Genomic DNA, 17687 nt, shown 5'->3' on the forward strand with positions numbered 1-17687 from the left:
CCAGGCTTGTTAACATCGTCTTAAAGTTAATATCTGGAATTTGATGAATAAAGTTATTATCTTTCTGGTGGATTCACTCGACGAACGTCTTCATTTTCTCGAAACTTGTATTGTATCAACGCACATGTTTATACTAAATTACTATAAAATCTGTTTAGTAGTTTTGGAAATAATTGATTAAATCTGTAAGGACTTTCAATTTTAGAACACTAGTATGTAACTAATTCAAGGAACTGGTTCTATACTAGACAAGAGATCTAATTCAAGCACAACAGACAGAAATTGTCTGTTTAAAATATGTTCACATTGAACATGCGGAGTAAAAAACTAAAAAGTATGTTCAAAAAACGAACAAACATTAAAAAAATTTACTGTATCCTAAGAAAGGAGATATTCTTAACGTAAAACTAATAAAATTTGATTTAAATTATACAAAAGAAGGCATCGAAAATGTAAACGTTTAAAACTAACAGCTGAATTCTAATGGAAGAGAACCATAGAAAGGTCTAAAACTGTAGAATCAACAGCTTTTTTCCCCTTTGCATACCTTCTATATTTGGTATTAAGAATTATTCACTTCTTTTTTTTTCTGTTTGTAAACAAAAACTCAATGGATAATTTTCTGTAGATATTTTGATCCATCTATTAATGACTGTAAAAAATTCGTACATCCTTTGAGTTTAATACGGAATTAATTCTTTAAGAGAGTCTCAAGAGAATTCGCTTGTTGTTGTAGGCCAATAAGGAAAGGGGTGCAATTTTTCGTGTTTTCCGGTGGCGCCATCTATGGCCAAGAATTCGACTTCTGCCACACCCATACGTCATATCCGTTTATAGGGCGGACCCATTCATACATCCATTCATTCAACCACAGATCGTAATTGTGACCTAAACCATCCAACCATTCAATTCAGTACCCACAGAGGTATAATTTGATAGAATTCACTTCTTGAATAGATACTAAAGGTTTGAATTTCTTGTGTAATTACTTAAAAGTTTCTGATTTTAAAAACTTTCACTCTATAAAACTAGAATAAACTCACCACAATATCGAGTCCTCCGAATTCGGGAATGAACTGCACGGCTCCCACAGTTGTGGCATTGTTGAAAGTTTTATCGAAAAATTCGACGTAAGGTGGAAGGTAGAGACGAACTGTGGCATTGATGGGTTCGGCTCGTGACTCTAGCTTGTGAACGACTGACACAGTAACATTAACTTGCTCCCTAGAAATAAAAAATTGTTCGAAAAAATAGTTACAATGTAATTAAAAACAAATCAAACAGATTTGAAACAATTTTGAAGAGTGTGTTTGAAAGATTAGCGAACTGGTATGATTTTCAGTAGCAGGAAGAGTTAATGCAATGCTTTTTTTTACCTAAAGAATAAAATAATGTCTTAATAAATAACCTTTTTCTAAACAATATATTGCATTCGATCTAAAAAGGAAATGTAGCATCTAGAATTAATGTTGATGTACTGATAATAATCACGGAATAAAATTTTAAATTACTTAATATATAATACTTGAAATATTGTATTGTATATTGTATACTTGAAATATATAATATTTTTCAACTCCACGGTTTTTCTGTTTTATTTAATTTTCATTTTTTTAAAAATAATTCGTTTAATGATTTCATAAATAAATGAATTCAAATTTCAGTTTGAATGATATAAAAATAATAAATATTAAATTAATAAATATAAAAATTATAAATATATTTATTATATACATATTTTTTAATAAATGCTTTAAAAATATAAAATACTTTAATAAATATAAAATGCTTTATTAAATATGAAACTAAAAAGTTAATCTTTTAAAAAAAAAAAAAAAAAAAGACACGGAGAGAACTGCACGTGATACTTACAAAAACGCTTAACAAGCGTTATAAGTTGCGCTGCCTGTTTTTTTTATGAAGTTCTTAGAGTTTTCATTACATTTAGTTATAAAAATTGAGTATTACAAAAAGGTTTTGAAGCAGAAATTGATCCACTTGGCAAGGCTTCTTGCTTCTCCTAATATATTTTTTAATCATTTTATTCCATTTCATTCTCACTTCTAGTTAATATTTTAATTAGTAAAAAATTCCATTTTTAATTGACCTGATTTTTATGGTTTTCACAAGTATAGATATAAAAACTCTACAATTTTGTTTTTAAAAAAATGCGAATATTACTACTTAAGAAGAAAATATGTTTAGCAATTATTGAGAATCACATTGCTTTGTGTTTTAGACACAAACATACAATCTTCTTCGAATTTGATTTTTTGTTAAATTTTTTAGATGAAAAAACTGAAATTATGAAAAGGTTTTTTTTTGTGTGACAGGAACTGACCCACTCTGGTAAGGTTTTCTGTTATCGACGTGTATTCTGACATCTAGATCTGCTCTCTCTGTTCCATCTCTCAACACTCTCATGGGCTGATCGATGTCGACGACAGCTTTTCCCACTTCAGCCGTGAATCTGAGATCAAAGATCATGTCATGATCTGTCAGAGGATGATCAGTCATTTCGACCTCCACTTCAATTGTTAAGTCGTCGTCTCCGTCTTGAAACATATTCATCTTATGCGACAAGCCTACAGGAAAACGAAGAAAACAAATGGATATAGTTTACCACTTATGTTTAAATTATGTCAACATGTTCATCTTATGCGACAAGCCTACAGGAAAACGAAGAAAACAAATGGATATAGTTTACCACTTATGTTTAAATTATGTCAACATGTTCATCTTATGCGACAAGCCTACAGGAAAACGAAGAAAACAAATGGATATAGTTTACCACTTATGTTTAAATTATGTCAACATGTTCATCTTATGCGACAAGCCTACAGGAAAACGAAGAAAACAAATGGATATGGTTTACCAGTTATGTTTAAATTATGTCAACATGTTCATCTTATGCGACAAGCCTACAGGAAAACGAAGAAAACAAATGGATATGGTTTATCATTTATGTTTAAATTATGTTAACATGTTCATCTTATGCGACAAGCCTACAGGAAAACGAAGAAAACAAATGGATATAGTTTACCATTTATGTTTAAATTATGTCAACATGTTCATCTTATGCGACAAGCCTACAGGAAAACGAAGAAAACAAATGGATATGGTTTATCATTTATGTTTAAATTATGTTAACATGTTCATCTTATGCGACAAGCCTACAGGAAAACAAAGAAAACAAATGGATGATTTACCATTTATGTTTAAATTATATTAGCGTGTTCATCTTATGCGACAAGCCTACAGGAAAACGAAGAAAACAAATGGATATGGTTTACCAGTTATGTTTAAATTATGTTAACATGTTCATCTTACGTGACAATCCTACAGGAAATCGAAGAAAACAAATGGATATGATTTATCATTTATGTTAAGACTATGTTAACATGTTCATCTTACGCGACAAGCCTACAGGAAAACGAAGAAAACAAATGGATATGGTTTACCATTTATGTTTAGATTATGTTAACATGTTCATCTTGCGCGACAAGCCTATAGGAAAACAAAAAAAAAAAAACAAATGGATATGGTTTACCATTTATGTTTAAATTATGTTAACATGTTCATCTTACGCGACAAGCCTACAGGAAAACGAAGAAAACAAATGGGTATGATTTACCAGTTATGTTTAAATTATATTAACATGTTCATATTAGGCGAGAGGTCTACAGAGAAATGAAGAAAACAAATGGATATGAATTCGCATTTATGTTAAGATAATAACATTTACACAATATCATTGCGTAATTTATAACTTCAGCGATGAAATTTTATTAACAAATGAGCTAGTCGATATTTTGGAGGTTAATTACTTTTCATAAATTGCAAAAAGTTAAAACGCACTAACGTTCTAAAAAAAATCTATTTTCAAACGTTGCTTGTTTTCTAAGCTTGTTAATTTTTTTTATGTGCTATTACGATATGCTCACGAATCAAGCATTTTTGATGTGCCTATGCACAGGGAATTTAACTTTGATTATTTTTTAATAATTTAGAACCAGAAATTTATGCGTTATTTTTTGAGGAACATGCAAACGTAGGACACGTAATTTTATAGCAATAGCCGAATGTTTAAGAGAAAAGTGAAATACAAGCATGGAATAAGACAATTATTGTAAAGATTTCTTGGAAAGTTGAAAAGGTTGTGGTTGCGAGTTCCTGGTACTCCGTCTATGAAAGTACGATCCATATATAAGTACCAGAGAATTACTGCCTGCCATAATGTCTAAGAAATCAAATATTATGGCAAAGTAGGTTTGTTGATACGGGCCGGTACCATGTTGAATAGCCACAGAAACTTTCACTTCTTTGAAGAGTTCGCTGCTAAGGCTGTTTTTCGATTGCTCAGTCGTAATATGAAGTGATGCTTTTTGCCAATAATATGCTATTTTTATAACTGTTGCGAGTTTACAACTGTTACTCATGAGTGTAAGGTTAAGTGTAGCCTATCTAAATCAGCACTATCAACGCTTATTTTGAAAATGGCGCCAAATGTCAATATGGAGAAAAGCCACAGTTTCTGGAAAATGAAAAGCATTTGTGGTCTAATTTCTTAATATTTAAAATTATACTGCATTACTTTGCTCATAAATATTTGCAGAAACTGAAAATAAGGTAGTGGTTTTGATAATTTTCATCTAGGAGAAAAAATGTTGCAGAATTGGCAATTTTTTTAAAAAAAATTGATAACTTAAAAAATATTTAAGTTATTTGTCTGTTCTAAAGCCTAGATAATTCTTCATGGCAAGATTTTATATATAATTGAAAGTCATCGCAATCTTCAAATGTAATGCACTTAAGCTACGTTTTTTTCATTTTCCTTGGCGTCAGAGTTTCGAAAAACGGCGTTAAGGGCAAGAAATGCGGAGACAAGGTCTTGGAATCCTGTTTCACAGCCGGGTGAATTGGAGAGCCAAATATATTTCATACAACGTCTCAGAACTGAAAAAGGCAATTGTGGTACGAATTTCTCTCCAATTTATTGGATTAAAGTTTTATTTGTATTATATCGACTTATGCCCATACCAAATTTCATTAAAGTCACTGAAATAACTCTTGCAATAATTGAATATATACTATTTATTTTAAACAGGAAGATACTTAACTTGCATTAAATGATTGATTTTCGGTTATATCCACAATGTCTTATAGTTTGTCGCGAGAGTTCTTTCTAAATAATAATTCAATCAGCTTTTTTTTCTCAAGATATAGAAGAAAATGCCTCCGATTGAAAGTTAAGAGTAAATTTTATAACTTTTTGTAAAAGTCCCGTGGGTCAACATATACTATTAAGAAGCTGACATCAGAACATTAGATACCCCATCATTTTGTGCTTTAACATTTCTATTATACAAACCTAAATTCGTGAAATATCCAATGTAAGCTCTAATGACATCGTTCTGTGTGGTGGGACCCGTGGGATTGAAAACCACTTTAGGCTGAGGATAAACCATCGGACATGGAATGTTTATACCACCGGAAACCAGGCGGATGTTGTGTACAGTGAGAATAGCTCTGTTTTCTTTATGGGGCGCTCTAGCCTCAACTTCCACTTTGACAATTGCATCGATAGGTATTGTGACATTAAATGGAACCCAAAGTCGCTGGTGGATTCTGATTGGAATGGGTTCTGCATGAACTAACTTGAGCGAAGCATTATCCTAAAATAATGGTATAATTACATGGGATAATTTCATGGCATAATTACATGGTATAATTACATTGGATAAAAAATTTATATCTCAACAGTCAAAGAATAAAAAAAATGATTAATTTTGTAAAATAAAGCATAAAATCTATGACATACTTTAGTTTCAACTTGGTCTGGCTCTCGAGCTATGGTGAATTTAACAGTGTCAATTTTCTTTTCGTGTGATCCCACTCTGGCGAAGCCTTCTAAGCTGAAAGAATCTTTAATCTTCAAGGAACCGTCATCCGGTGGTCTCATTGCTACTCGAATGGTAACCTAAATTTTATAATAATGTTAAAATAACGTCATAGTAACGTAAGTAATGTTATAATAATGTTAAAATAACGTCATAGTAACGTAAGTAATGTTATAATAATGTTAAAATAACGTCATAGTAACATAAGTAATGTTATAATAATGTTAAAATAACGTCATAGTAACGTAAGTAATGTTATAATAATGTTAAAGTTACATTGTTATATTATTTTATTTAAAATTTAAGCTAATAATGGAAGTACACTGTAAAGTAATTCCTGTTCTAATTATGGTAAAAAGTACTGGGACTAAGGGTACCGGTACTTTTTACTGTAAAATTTATTTTTGCATAAAAATTTACCATAATTTTTACAATAATATTTACTCTAAAATCACTGAATCACCGTAATTAAATAAATGTTACTGTAAAAATTATGGTATAAAATTTTCCGGTTAAAAATGGATTTTATGGTATAAAAAAATTTATGGATGCTGTACTCTTTCGGTGAGCATGATTGGTGCGCATGATTTTGATAAAATTTGTTGATTTCGCCAAATGTTTAGATTACGACAAATTTTTAAGAAAAAGTTATATTGTTTTCAATTTAGTGGGAAAACTTATTGAATATTTTAATTGAGCATAGAAAAACTTGAAAGCTATGAATATAGTAGATAACTTTACACATACTTATATGACCTTCCGTTATTTTTAACTTTATGTCAATGAAAAGTTAATCCCAAATTCCTCATAATTTATGATCTAAAGTAATAATAATAACATAACCAATCGTCATAGATCAATAATTAATAATCATTACCTTATTTTCTTCATTACCTTATTCCCAAACACCTCATAATTTTTGATGCAAAGTAATAATAATAACAGAACCAATCGTCATAGATCAATAATTAATAATCATTACCCTATTTTCTTCATTACCTTATTCCCAAATTTCTCATAATTTCTGATCTAAAGTAATAATAATGACACAACCAATCGTCATAGATCAATAATTAATAATCATTACCCTATTTTCTTCATTACCTTATTCCCAAATTTCTCATAATTTCTGATCTAAAGTAATAATAATGACACAACCAATCGTCATAGATCAATAATTAATAATCATTACCCTATTTTCTTCATTACCTTATTCCCAAATTTCTCATAATTTCTGATCTAAAGTAATAATAATGACACAACCAATCGTCATAGATCAATAATTAATAATCATTACCCTATTTTCTTCATTACCTTATTCCCAAATTTCTCATAATTTCTGATCTAAAGTAATAATAATGACACAACCAATCGTCATAGATCAATAATTAATAATCATTACCCTATTTTCTTCATTACCTTATTCCCAAATTTCTCATAATTTCTGATCTAAAGTAATAATAATGACACAACCAATCGTCATAGATCAATAATTAATAATCATTACCCTATTTTCTTCATTACCTTATTCCCAAATTTCTCATAATTTCTGATCTAAAGTAATAATAATGACACAACCAATCGTCATAGATCAATAATTAATAATCATTACCCTATTTTCTTCATTACCTTATTCCCAAATTTCTCATAATTTCTGATCTAAAGTAATAATAATGACACAACCAATCGTCATAGATCAATAATTAATAATCATTACCCTATTTTCTTCATTACCTTATTCCCAAATTTCTCATAATTTCTGATCTAAAGTAATAATAATGACACAACCAATCGTCATAGATCAATAATTAATAATCATTACCCTATTTTCTTCATTACCTTATTCCCAAATTTCTCATAATTTCTGATCTAAAGTAATAATAATGACACAACCAATCGTCATAGATCAATAATTAATAATCATTACCCTATTTTCTTCATTACCTTATTCCCAAATTTCTCATAATTTCTGATCTAAAGTAATAATAATGACACAACCAATCGTCATAGATCAATAATTAATAATCATTACCCTATTTTCTTCATTACCTTATTCCCAAATTTCTCATAATTTCTGATCTAAAGTAATAATAATGACACAACCAATCGTCATAGATCAATAATTAATAATCATTACCCTATTTTCTTCATTACCTTATTCCCAAATTTCTCATAATTTCTGATCTAAAGTAATAATAATGACACAACCAATCGTCATAGATCAATAATTAATAATCATTACCCTATTTTCTTCATTACCTTATTCCCAAATTTCTCATAATTTCTGATCTAAAGTAATAATAATGACACAACCAATCGTCATAGATCAATAATTAATAATCATTACCCTATTTTCTTCATTACCTTATTCCCAAATTTCTCATAATTTCTGATCTAAAGTAATAATAATGACACAACCAATCGTCATAGATCAATAATTAATAATCATTACCCTATTTTCTTCATTACCTTATTCCCAAATTTCTCATAATTTCTGATCTAAAGTAATAATAATGACACAACCAATCGTCATAGATCAATAATTAATAATCATTACCCTATTTTCTTCATTACCTTATTCCCAAATTTCTCATAATTTCTGATCTAAAGTAATAATAATGACACAACCAATCGTCATAGATTAATAATTAATAATCGTTACCTTATTTTCTTCATCCCGATTATCGACGAAAGTATTACAGACTAGACCAAGATTATAGACAGCACTGTCATTTCGGTTGTTACCCGAACCACTAAAAGGAAGGAAAACAAAAGATAAGGAAATTAGGCCTAACCTTAAGATTTTCTTTTTTGAAAGAAAACTCAGCAAGTATAACGTTTTGTTATAAATAAAAAAAATTACGCATAATGCTCAAGATGAGAAAAGCATAAGAGATATCAAGTATAACTCACAGTTAAAAAAATACTGAATAAATTACTTATTTAATATAAATGAGCTATAACGCTTACTTAAAATAATAAAAGAAATGAATTAAGCACAATACTCAGTTAAATTTATGTTAGAGTAGAAAGATTAGAAATTTGAAAGATTAGATTGAATTAGAAATTAAGATTTGTTTAACTCCACATACTTATAATTTTGAGCCAACCTACGAGATTAAATAGCTTCTGGAACAGTAGCTGTGATTCTATAATTTATTTTGTTTTCAATGTGTACTATCAAATTTCCATTCCCATTTATTGAAGTCAGGAACTTTAAAATTTTACACGCTACAAAATTTTGCCTAAACCAAATAATTTCAGTTTAAATACAAAAAAGATATTATTGTTCTCATAAAGGTTACTATAAACCATAAGTTTATAGTAAAGTTTAAGTTTACTATAAACCTTAAATACTTTTATCCTTAGCATAAATGAGTGTTAAACGGCACTAGATATCCGGTCAAATTTGCCGGTATCAGGTAACGAGAACTTATAACCGGATTCAGATCATGAGAATCTGCCCATTGGTGGGTACCATTTATTGCTGGATAGAATTTAAAAAGTAATAATTTTATTGCATGCTTTAAATGCTACTTTTATTTAATTCTGGAACTAATCATAGAATTCATAATTAATAATTTTAACTAGTCATATCATAATAATTTAAATAATATCAAATGATTCATTTTTTGTGCGAAAATGAAAATGAAATATTAACTCTTCAAGTTCAATAAAAAAGTTCTCTGTCCCTTGCAACTATGCAATCGATCAGTCAGTAAGAGTAACCCAGTAAATGACTAGTCTTTTAATCTCTATTAATTCGTAATCCTTACAGGGGGAGATAATAATATAAACTATTAAAATTGAAATAAATCTTATCGCTTAAACTATGCAGTTTTTAAAAAACCGCATGAAATTTCAAAAAAAAATTAAACATAAGACAGATTGCTTCATTTCGTACGTAACATGCATTGGATGATCATACATTGGCTAATCATACATAGGTTGATCACACATAGGATCATCACAATTCTTACGGTTCTTTCTGACTACAATTTTCTGCCCTCCGAAGGGTTATATTCATCATTCTCACTTCTTTTTCCTTTTTACATTTTTTATTTTTTTAATCTTAACTTGAAACTATGTGCACAATTCTGATATTATTTCCTCTACATGTTTTATATTTTATATACATCTTGCTTATAAAATCATTTTAAGTGTTTACGAGTAACATAATAACTATCACTAACCCTTAAACTGACACAGCAGGTACGTCAAACACTCTGAGCGTGCTACTAAATCCTATTTTGTATAAATTGATTTAATAAAAGTTTAATAAATTGATAAATTATTTCAAATTTTGAATTCCAGAATGTAAAATTATCACGTAACTACTTTGAAAAAAATGAGCAAAAACGTATGTTTTAAGAGTGATAAAACTTTTATAATTTTTGATGCCAATTTCGTCAATGAAAATAAATGACGGTTATATTTTACCTTGATGAAAAGTTGCTCTCCACTTGAACAGGAGAGAAGCATGGGTAATTTCTCCCCCTGAACCAGATACCGCCAAGGCACATGTCGTATGGATATCTCTTGTTTGCATCAGTGTTTTTAAGTTCAACAACGACAGGTGCCAAGGAACCAGGTTCCAAAGACACTTCCAAATCAACAACCACTGGACTGCCCATGGAGATGGCTTTATTTGGATATGCAGCTTTAAATGCCAGGGCTTTTGGCTCTTTGGAAGCCTAAAATGAAAAGAATTGGAATAATTTCATCTAAGAGAGACTAGCACAAAGATCTTTTAGCACTGATAGTAAAATAACATAGAACCAAAGTAAAGAGGTAAAAAATGTAGAAGAAACACATTGATTTTTAGACATCGATCTCCTTGACTTGCACATAATTGTTTCTACATTTTTTTTAAGTGGAACTTTTTATATGTGGGTTAAATAGTGAGTTTCATAATTTTAAGTTACACGGAATGAAATTACTTCCAAATATCTAGATTCTCATTTCCCTTGACTTCATAATTCAAACAAAATCCATTAATTTACATAGAATGATTTAACATCTAACTTACAACTTTTCTTAAAAGTACACTTCAAAAATCTAGTGTAATTACACTTTCTTAATTTTAAGCGAAGTTTTAAAATGATTAACTGGTATTACAAATTATTTTTTTTTCTTTCGCTTTCCCCCAATGTTGAGGTAAATATATTTTTTACTCAAACTCTTCTTACAATTAAAAATTTAAGTTCTGTGCTATACACACCCATGAGCTAAATTCAACTTCTATAAGAATGATTCTACTATTTTATTGTCACACTTAGAGTCAACAAATGCGAAATGTTTTTACAGCAAAATAGTATTGTCAAATATCTTCACAAAATTCACGTAGGCAAAAAAACTTTTACTTATTTATATCTTTTTGCCTTAGCAAATGTTTAAAAGCACCTCTACAAGAGCCTGTTTTTCTGCCATGAGTATCATAAAAGTTAAAGCTTTACAAATTCTGAATAAATTGTAGCATGGATACAATGTGATCATCATTGTTCACCAGTTTCTTTAATTTACCAGATAAGCTGAGACAAATTGATTTGAAGCTATATGGGCCATTGTACTATCGTGACTTTATAAAAGTGTTTATATATAAAAAATCAACGTATTTGACAAGAACTCGAGAAGAAGAATATAGCTGAAATCACATGGTTGTGTCTAATCACGTGATTGTTAGATATTAAGCTTGGTATATTTTCACGCTGAATCAATTTTCAGATAAAACTCAATTGGACACCTGCAAGTGACGTCACGCACGTATGTTGAACCTGATTGGCTGCTGAATCATGGCAAAAACAAATGCCATGATTTACCCGCATGTGACGTCGCTTGCATGTATCCAATCGACATTAGGTTTAGCTTTCTTGTTAACTGCATGAATGATTTGTTTGAACTTGAGATATTTACCATTGTATTACTAGAGGTATCTGCTTCTAAATCGACTTTTATTTTGACTTCACCTTTTCGGCTCCCGCCACCAAAATTCACTCTCCACTGCAGGGTAGTTTCCGGCTGTTTACAGGAAGGTCCTATTCTCACAAGAGCGATGGCCACCAACCTGTCATGGTCGGGATCTGAACGGAATCCTGAGAGAAAAATCACATTTACATATTTGTTTGCTGATGGTTTACAATTTTAAAAAATCATTTCGGTGTAAATAAGTTTACTTACCTACGTTCGATAAAGCAGAAAATTTTAGTCCTGCAACTTTATTACCGTCGAGGGGGTTGTCGTGCGGATGATAGAAAGGTTCAGTTTGCATATCCACGCATGGAAGGTTCCTCCCGAAAGATTTCACCTTCAAACCACAAAGACTGATATCTCTGGTGGTTCCTTCTACTTCCATCACCACGGTTGAAATGGTTTGTATCTTTGTGTCCAGCCAAATGTCAACTTCGGCCAAATGACCTGGTACAATTTTTTTTTCAGCATCGTAGTGAGCAGAAGCGTCAGGCCATTGACTCTAAATATTTTGATAGTATTCGATGTAAGAAAACTTTACACTTATTAAAATTCAAATTAATTCAATAACATTTCAATAATTCAATGTTTTCTTCACTTAGACGAGAGCAAAAATAGTGCTTCACATCAGTTATGACAGTATCGAACTGTACACATACAATATTTAGACGCAGTTGAAAAATAAAACTAAACTAAGCTCAGTCCTACAGCCTGACAGCCCAAGAGGGCCAAGGCCTACTGTGCCCATCTCAGTTTTCTTGACCTTGGGCTCTGGGGTGCAGGAGCAGATATTCCGGTAAGGTGGTCAGCCGAATGCGGAACCCCCAGTGTTTAGTTCCCAAGCATGCTTGTTACTCATTTATAGATCCACTGAAGGAATGAAAGGCTGAGTCGAACTTGCCCTGCCCGAGGATCGAACCAGGGACCTGTGGCACGACAGCGTGAAGCGCTACCGCTCAGCCACCGGGCGTAGGTAAAAAATAAATTAGCTAATAAATAAACAAGAATTGTGCTAATAAATGTTTATTTTTTGTCTCAAAAAACGACTGACAAAGCAAGAGAAAAGTAAAATAAAAACATTAAGTAACTAATTCACTTTTAAAAAATGAAATCCAAAAAAACACTTATCTGTATTACTGGAAATGAATTACCTTTAAACTGATTATTCAAGATCAGAAATACTTATATTTTGATTTACATTCCCAAATTTAAATCTAAAAATATTATTCCTCAATAATTTTAATGAACAAGGTAAAAATCAAATCATTCATGGGGTTTATTTGAAGTAAGATCGTAATAAATTTATATTTATTGGCAGTTAATTGCTAACGAACTGGGACAAAATCAAATCACTCACATATTTGATACGAAACAAGATCATTCATGATTTATGCTTATTGATCGTTAGTTTGTAGTAAGCTGGGATAACTTTAATACTTAATAAGGACAAGATAATTTTATAATTATTCTAAACTTACTAATGCTACATTTATTAGTTTATATTGTATTGAAGCTTAATTATATATAAAAAAGTATAAATATACATAAATTTAATTTAAAATTATAATGATTTTATACTTTGACATAGAGAACTACACTTTTTAGATACTTTATGATAAAATTGAGGATTTTGCGAAGATAAACATATTTTTGAAGAAAAAAAACATGTTTTTAGTTTACCTCTTCTAAATCAGGTGGTGGTGCCTTTTTCATCGTATAGTTGGCCATCGCACTCCAAATTGTATTTTTAGAGATCAACAAGCCGGAGCTAATTGGGTATTGTTCATCCTCCTTAAATGTGGTGCCTTCTGGCATTTCAACAACTACAGAGACTCTTGCAAAGTTCTTTCCATCGACAGGCAAAGCTCCTACATCTCCCAGCATGATACTCGTCATGTCAGGCTTTACACGATTCTTTGGATCGCTAAACATAGATACATAACAGCACGTTAAAAATGGCATAAAGCTTTCAAAACTCGAAAAACGTTAAAAGAAAAACCTTTTCACAAAAACCAGGCATAACCACACATGTAATGCAAGTAAAATATTTCAAAACTTTCAGAAAAAGCTTTAAGTTTAGACAATTTTCAACAAAGCACAATGAATACATTTTCCAATGAATGAACGTTCAATAAATAGATTTTCAATTTCAGTCCATTTTTGCTTCTAATTTCATTGAAATTTGGAACATAAGTACTTGCATCTGCCATAGCAATATTTCACTCACAGAAACTTTGGTCATGAAGGGGCCTAATCGAACAGAATTATGAAAAAGTGTACGACTTTGCCCTCACATTAAATACTTTCATGCAAAATGGTCAATAAGTTACATGACTCCGTGATGCCCTTCTATCTTGGATATATTTATCCATATTGATGCTCAATATATATATATATATATATATATATATATATATATATATATATATATATATATATATATATATATATATATATATATATATATATATATTATATATATATATATATATATATATATATATATATATATATATATATATATATATATATATATATATATATATATATATATATATATATATATATATATATATATATATATATATTGACGCTACTATCATTACTGTATTTCTGAAGTTTTAATACGCGTCTATTTTTTTTCATTTGGACAACTCTAATAGATTACGAAAATGATAAATAAAATATGGGTGATTTAAGAAAAGGTTGTGTGTTCTTATAGAAATAAAGTAAATAAGTGTTCACGCAAGTCAATAACAAGGACAAACATATTATCGGGAACGATGTTAAAAAAACTTGTCCCCATAAATATCTTTGAATTCATCAAATTTCTATAGCTTTTAATTATAAGCTCGTTAATAACTGAGGAGAAATAATAACTAATTGTAAAAATAGATTGCTTGTAATTGTGATTTAACCCAAAGCACGTAAGCTACTATGCGAGGATAAACATGTTACTGAGAACAATGTTGGCACTAATATAACAATCTATGTTGTGATGAGGTGAAGGGGGTTCGAATCCCAGCGATGGCTGGTCTATACGAATCCCGCATTCGGCTCGCACTGATCACAGTGGTGATGTAAAAATATCCTCAGTGATAGACGAATCAAGAGTTAGAGTCCCCTTTCCGTCAGGCTAACTGTGGAATGTTTTTGTGGTTTTCATCACCATGTAACGCAAATGCGGGATTGTTCCATCAAAAAATCCTCAAGGAATTCCCTTGTCTTCTGCATTGGGTTCAAAATTACAAGGTTACAGAGTTGAACATTAGTAGTCGTGCACTCAAAATTGGGTCGTCTGTTCAATGACGGTTATAGAATTATAAAATAAAATCTGTGTTGTAAGAGCCATGGTGGTTTAGAGGATAAAGTACTCGCCTTCCAATGACGTAACTAGTGTTTGAATCCCAGCGATGGTCGCATCTGGCTTGCTCCGACCACAGTGCTGACGTAAAATATCCTGAGTGGTAGGCGGATCATGGGTTAGAGTCCCCTTTCTGTCAGACTAACCTTGAAAGGTTTTCGTGGTTTTCCCCTCCATGTAACTCAAATGTGGATTAGTTCCATCAAAAAGACCTCTACGAGGGCAAATTTTTTCTAATACTTGAGTGTCCCCTTGTATTCTGGATTGGGTTTAAAATTACATGGCTACGGAGTTGAATATTGGTAGGCTTAATTTCAAAATTAGGACGACCATTCAACGCTCAAACAAAAAAAAAACTATGTTATGAGCAATATTCTATAGTCCATATTAAACACAAAAGATAAGAAGATAGGATATGAAAAAAAAGATATAATTAAACACAAAGGCAACAAGAAATTCTTGAACATTATTTCATATCATTTTACTAAACATCAGTAAATCTTACGTTTTAGAATATTTGGTAAAATTTGCGTTGACCTCGTCCTGATGCATACGGAGACAGGGTATATTTCGGCCAACATCACTCAATTCCGTTCTGCAGACATGGACTGCGGGTAGTGGAGGATTATTCTCACCGGAAGCTTCCATAAACACACCTGCGTATCCTTGTCCTCTGGGTACAAGCATGGTAATGTTGAGTACAACTGCTCCACCAAGGTATAAGTAAGGCCACGCAACGCCATTTTCGACAATCATATCAGGAGATTGATAATCACCCTAGAAGACATTTTTAACGTACTTTAATGCATTTATTTTGATATTTATTTCGAGCTGATGATAAATTAGTTTTATTAAACTGTCAAATTGAGTTAGAAAAATAACTAAACAAGAATCGAATTTGAACCGAATTTTCTAAAATTTTAATATGATTGGTTGAAAGTTATTTCTGAATAAAATGAATTTTTAGATTTGTTTTGGTTAGATTGGCTGGAATTTTTTACCAAAATTTTTAACTTATACCAGAAGACACCGTCACCTACTCTCTCAATCACCCCCCCCCCATATGAAATCAGAATTAAAAATTATTCGAATAAAAGAACACAAATTTTTTTTTTAATGGAATGAATTCAAATTTGTTTTCGTGAATTTAGTTTCCGATGTTACCTAATAATTTTCTTGGTTACCATTACAATTTCATCCAACTTGTTTTTGCTAGTTAGTTAGGTTATTATGAAAACTCCTTAATATTTTTCGCCAAAGTGATTATTTAGTAATAGTACAAAAAGTTAAATCTCGATATTGCTTTAGAACTTTAAAAAGTTATTTTGTCTTCTTTGTTTTAACTGCATACGTTGTTTAAGCACATTTTCACGTAGAAACGTGTCTAGAAATAAATATAACTTATTTACTGTTCAGTAATTGTGAAGCATTGTAAAAACTCTCCTAAAATTTTATAACGCACTTATCTTTTTAGGTGATTGAGACTACGGAACTGGATTGGAGTCACCAGATGGAAAAAGGAAGAGAGGTAGGCGAAAAGAATCTCGCGAAGTATGGTGATCGATGAGAGTAACCGATTTAATTGGCCGAGTTGGAATGCTGACAGAGAAATCGCAGTGGTCAATAAGAGAGAACTGAAAACAGAGATAGCGGCCTCATGCACCTTTCAAATATTGAGAACTTCAAGACAAAGGCACGAAAACAAAACAAAATTATCTTCTGTTATTTGAAAATTATCCAAGAAAAACATATTCCTTTTGTGTCATTTTATAGGAAACGATAAATATGCATATAATTATTGATGGGTAAGATTCAAACTAATTGCAGTTTTTTTTTCTTTAAATAAGAGGTGATGTATCTTTAATAAAGTGGCTCCTAACTGATTTTAGAGTAACAGACAAAGAATTACCGGAAGAAATCTTAACATACTTTCTTTTGAATAGTGAGAGCTGCAACAACCACCTCATGTTCTGGCTTGCCTTGAGTACCAATCTTTATTTTTGGTGCTAGTTGCGTGTTCTCGTTATTTACGCTCAAGTCGCTTATTTTCATGATGAGGTGGATATACATCATAGAATCGTTATAAATAGATGGTGTTCTCTAGAATGTAAAAGTTTTTCATTAGTACATTGCTGAAATTCTCTGATAATAAATTAAGGTAACTATATATAGCATTGCTCTTATTCAGTGTTAACACAAAGTTCACATTTTGCTATTTATAAAAAATTTTAAAAAGGATTCTAACAAATTATTCCCATTCAAGTCTTTTTGAATTAAAATAAAGTTGTTGAAACTAAACATTTTTTTAATTACTTATTGAATAGAATTTAACGTGACGAACCCTCATGCTGAAATACCTTAATAATATTTATAATCTCTTATTGCAGAAAAATAACTTGAAAAACGTATTCAAAATTGACTTATACGCAGACATGTTGTTTGAAGAGTTAAACACT

The 17687-nt window shown here is 30.6% G+C and overlaps 1 protein-coding gene across 1 annotated transcript in view; it reads right to left on the reverse strand.

The window, feature by feature from the left end:
- Positions 1-17687, reverse strand: part of LOC107450276 (uncharacterized) — a 62638-nt gene that overhangs the window by 13076 nt on the left and 31875 nt on the right. The window contains exons 12-22 of the mRNA XM_087160506.1: positions 17161-17331; positions 15737-16008; positions 13548-13791; positions 12078-12369; positions 11814-11992; positions 10341-10594; positions 8563-8653; positions 5822-5980; positions 5372-5675; positions 2342-2585; positions 1044-1224 (exon numbers count right to left, since the gene is read on the reverse strand). Of these exons, the coding sequence (XP_087016632.1) occupies positions 1044-1224; positions 2342-2585; positions 5372-5675; positions 5822-5980; positions 8563-8653; positions 10341-10594; positions 11814-11992; positions 12078-12369; positions 13548-13791; positions 15737-16008; positions 17161-17331 (2391 nt within the window). The remainder of the gene's footprint in view (positions 1-1043; positions 1225-2341; positions 2586-5371; positions 5676-5821; positions 5981-8562; positions 8654-10340; positions 10595-11813; positions 11993-12077; positions 12370-13547; positions 13792-15736; positions 16009-17160; positions 17332-17687) is intronic.

The sequence above is a fragment of the Parasteatoda tepidariorum genome, chromosome 1 (genome assembly GCF_982258835.1).
Source record: "Parasteatoda tepidariorum strain Cologne lab strain chromosome 1, Ptep-v5.0, whole genome shotgun sequence".
Classification (NCBI taxonomy): domain Eukaryota; kingdom Metazoa; phylum Arthropoda; class Arachnida; order Araneae; family Theridiidae; genus Parasteatoda; species Parasteatoda tepidariorum.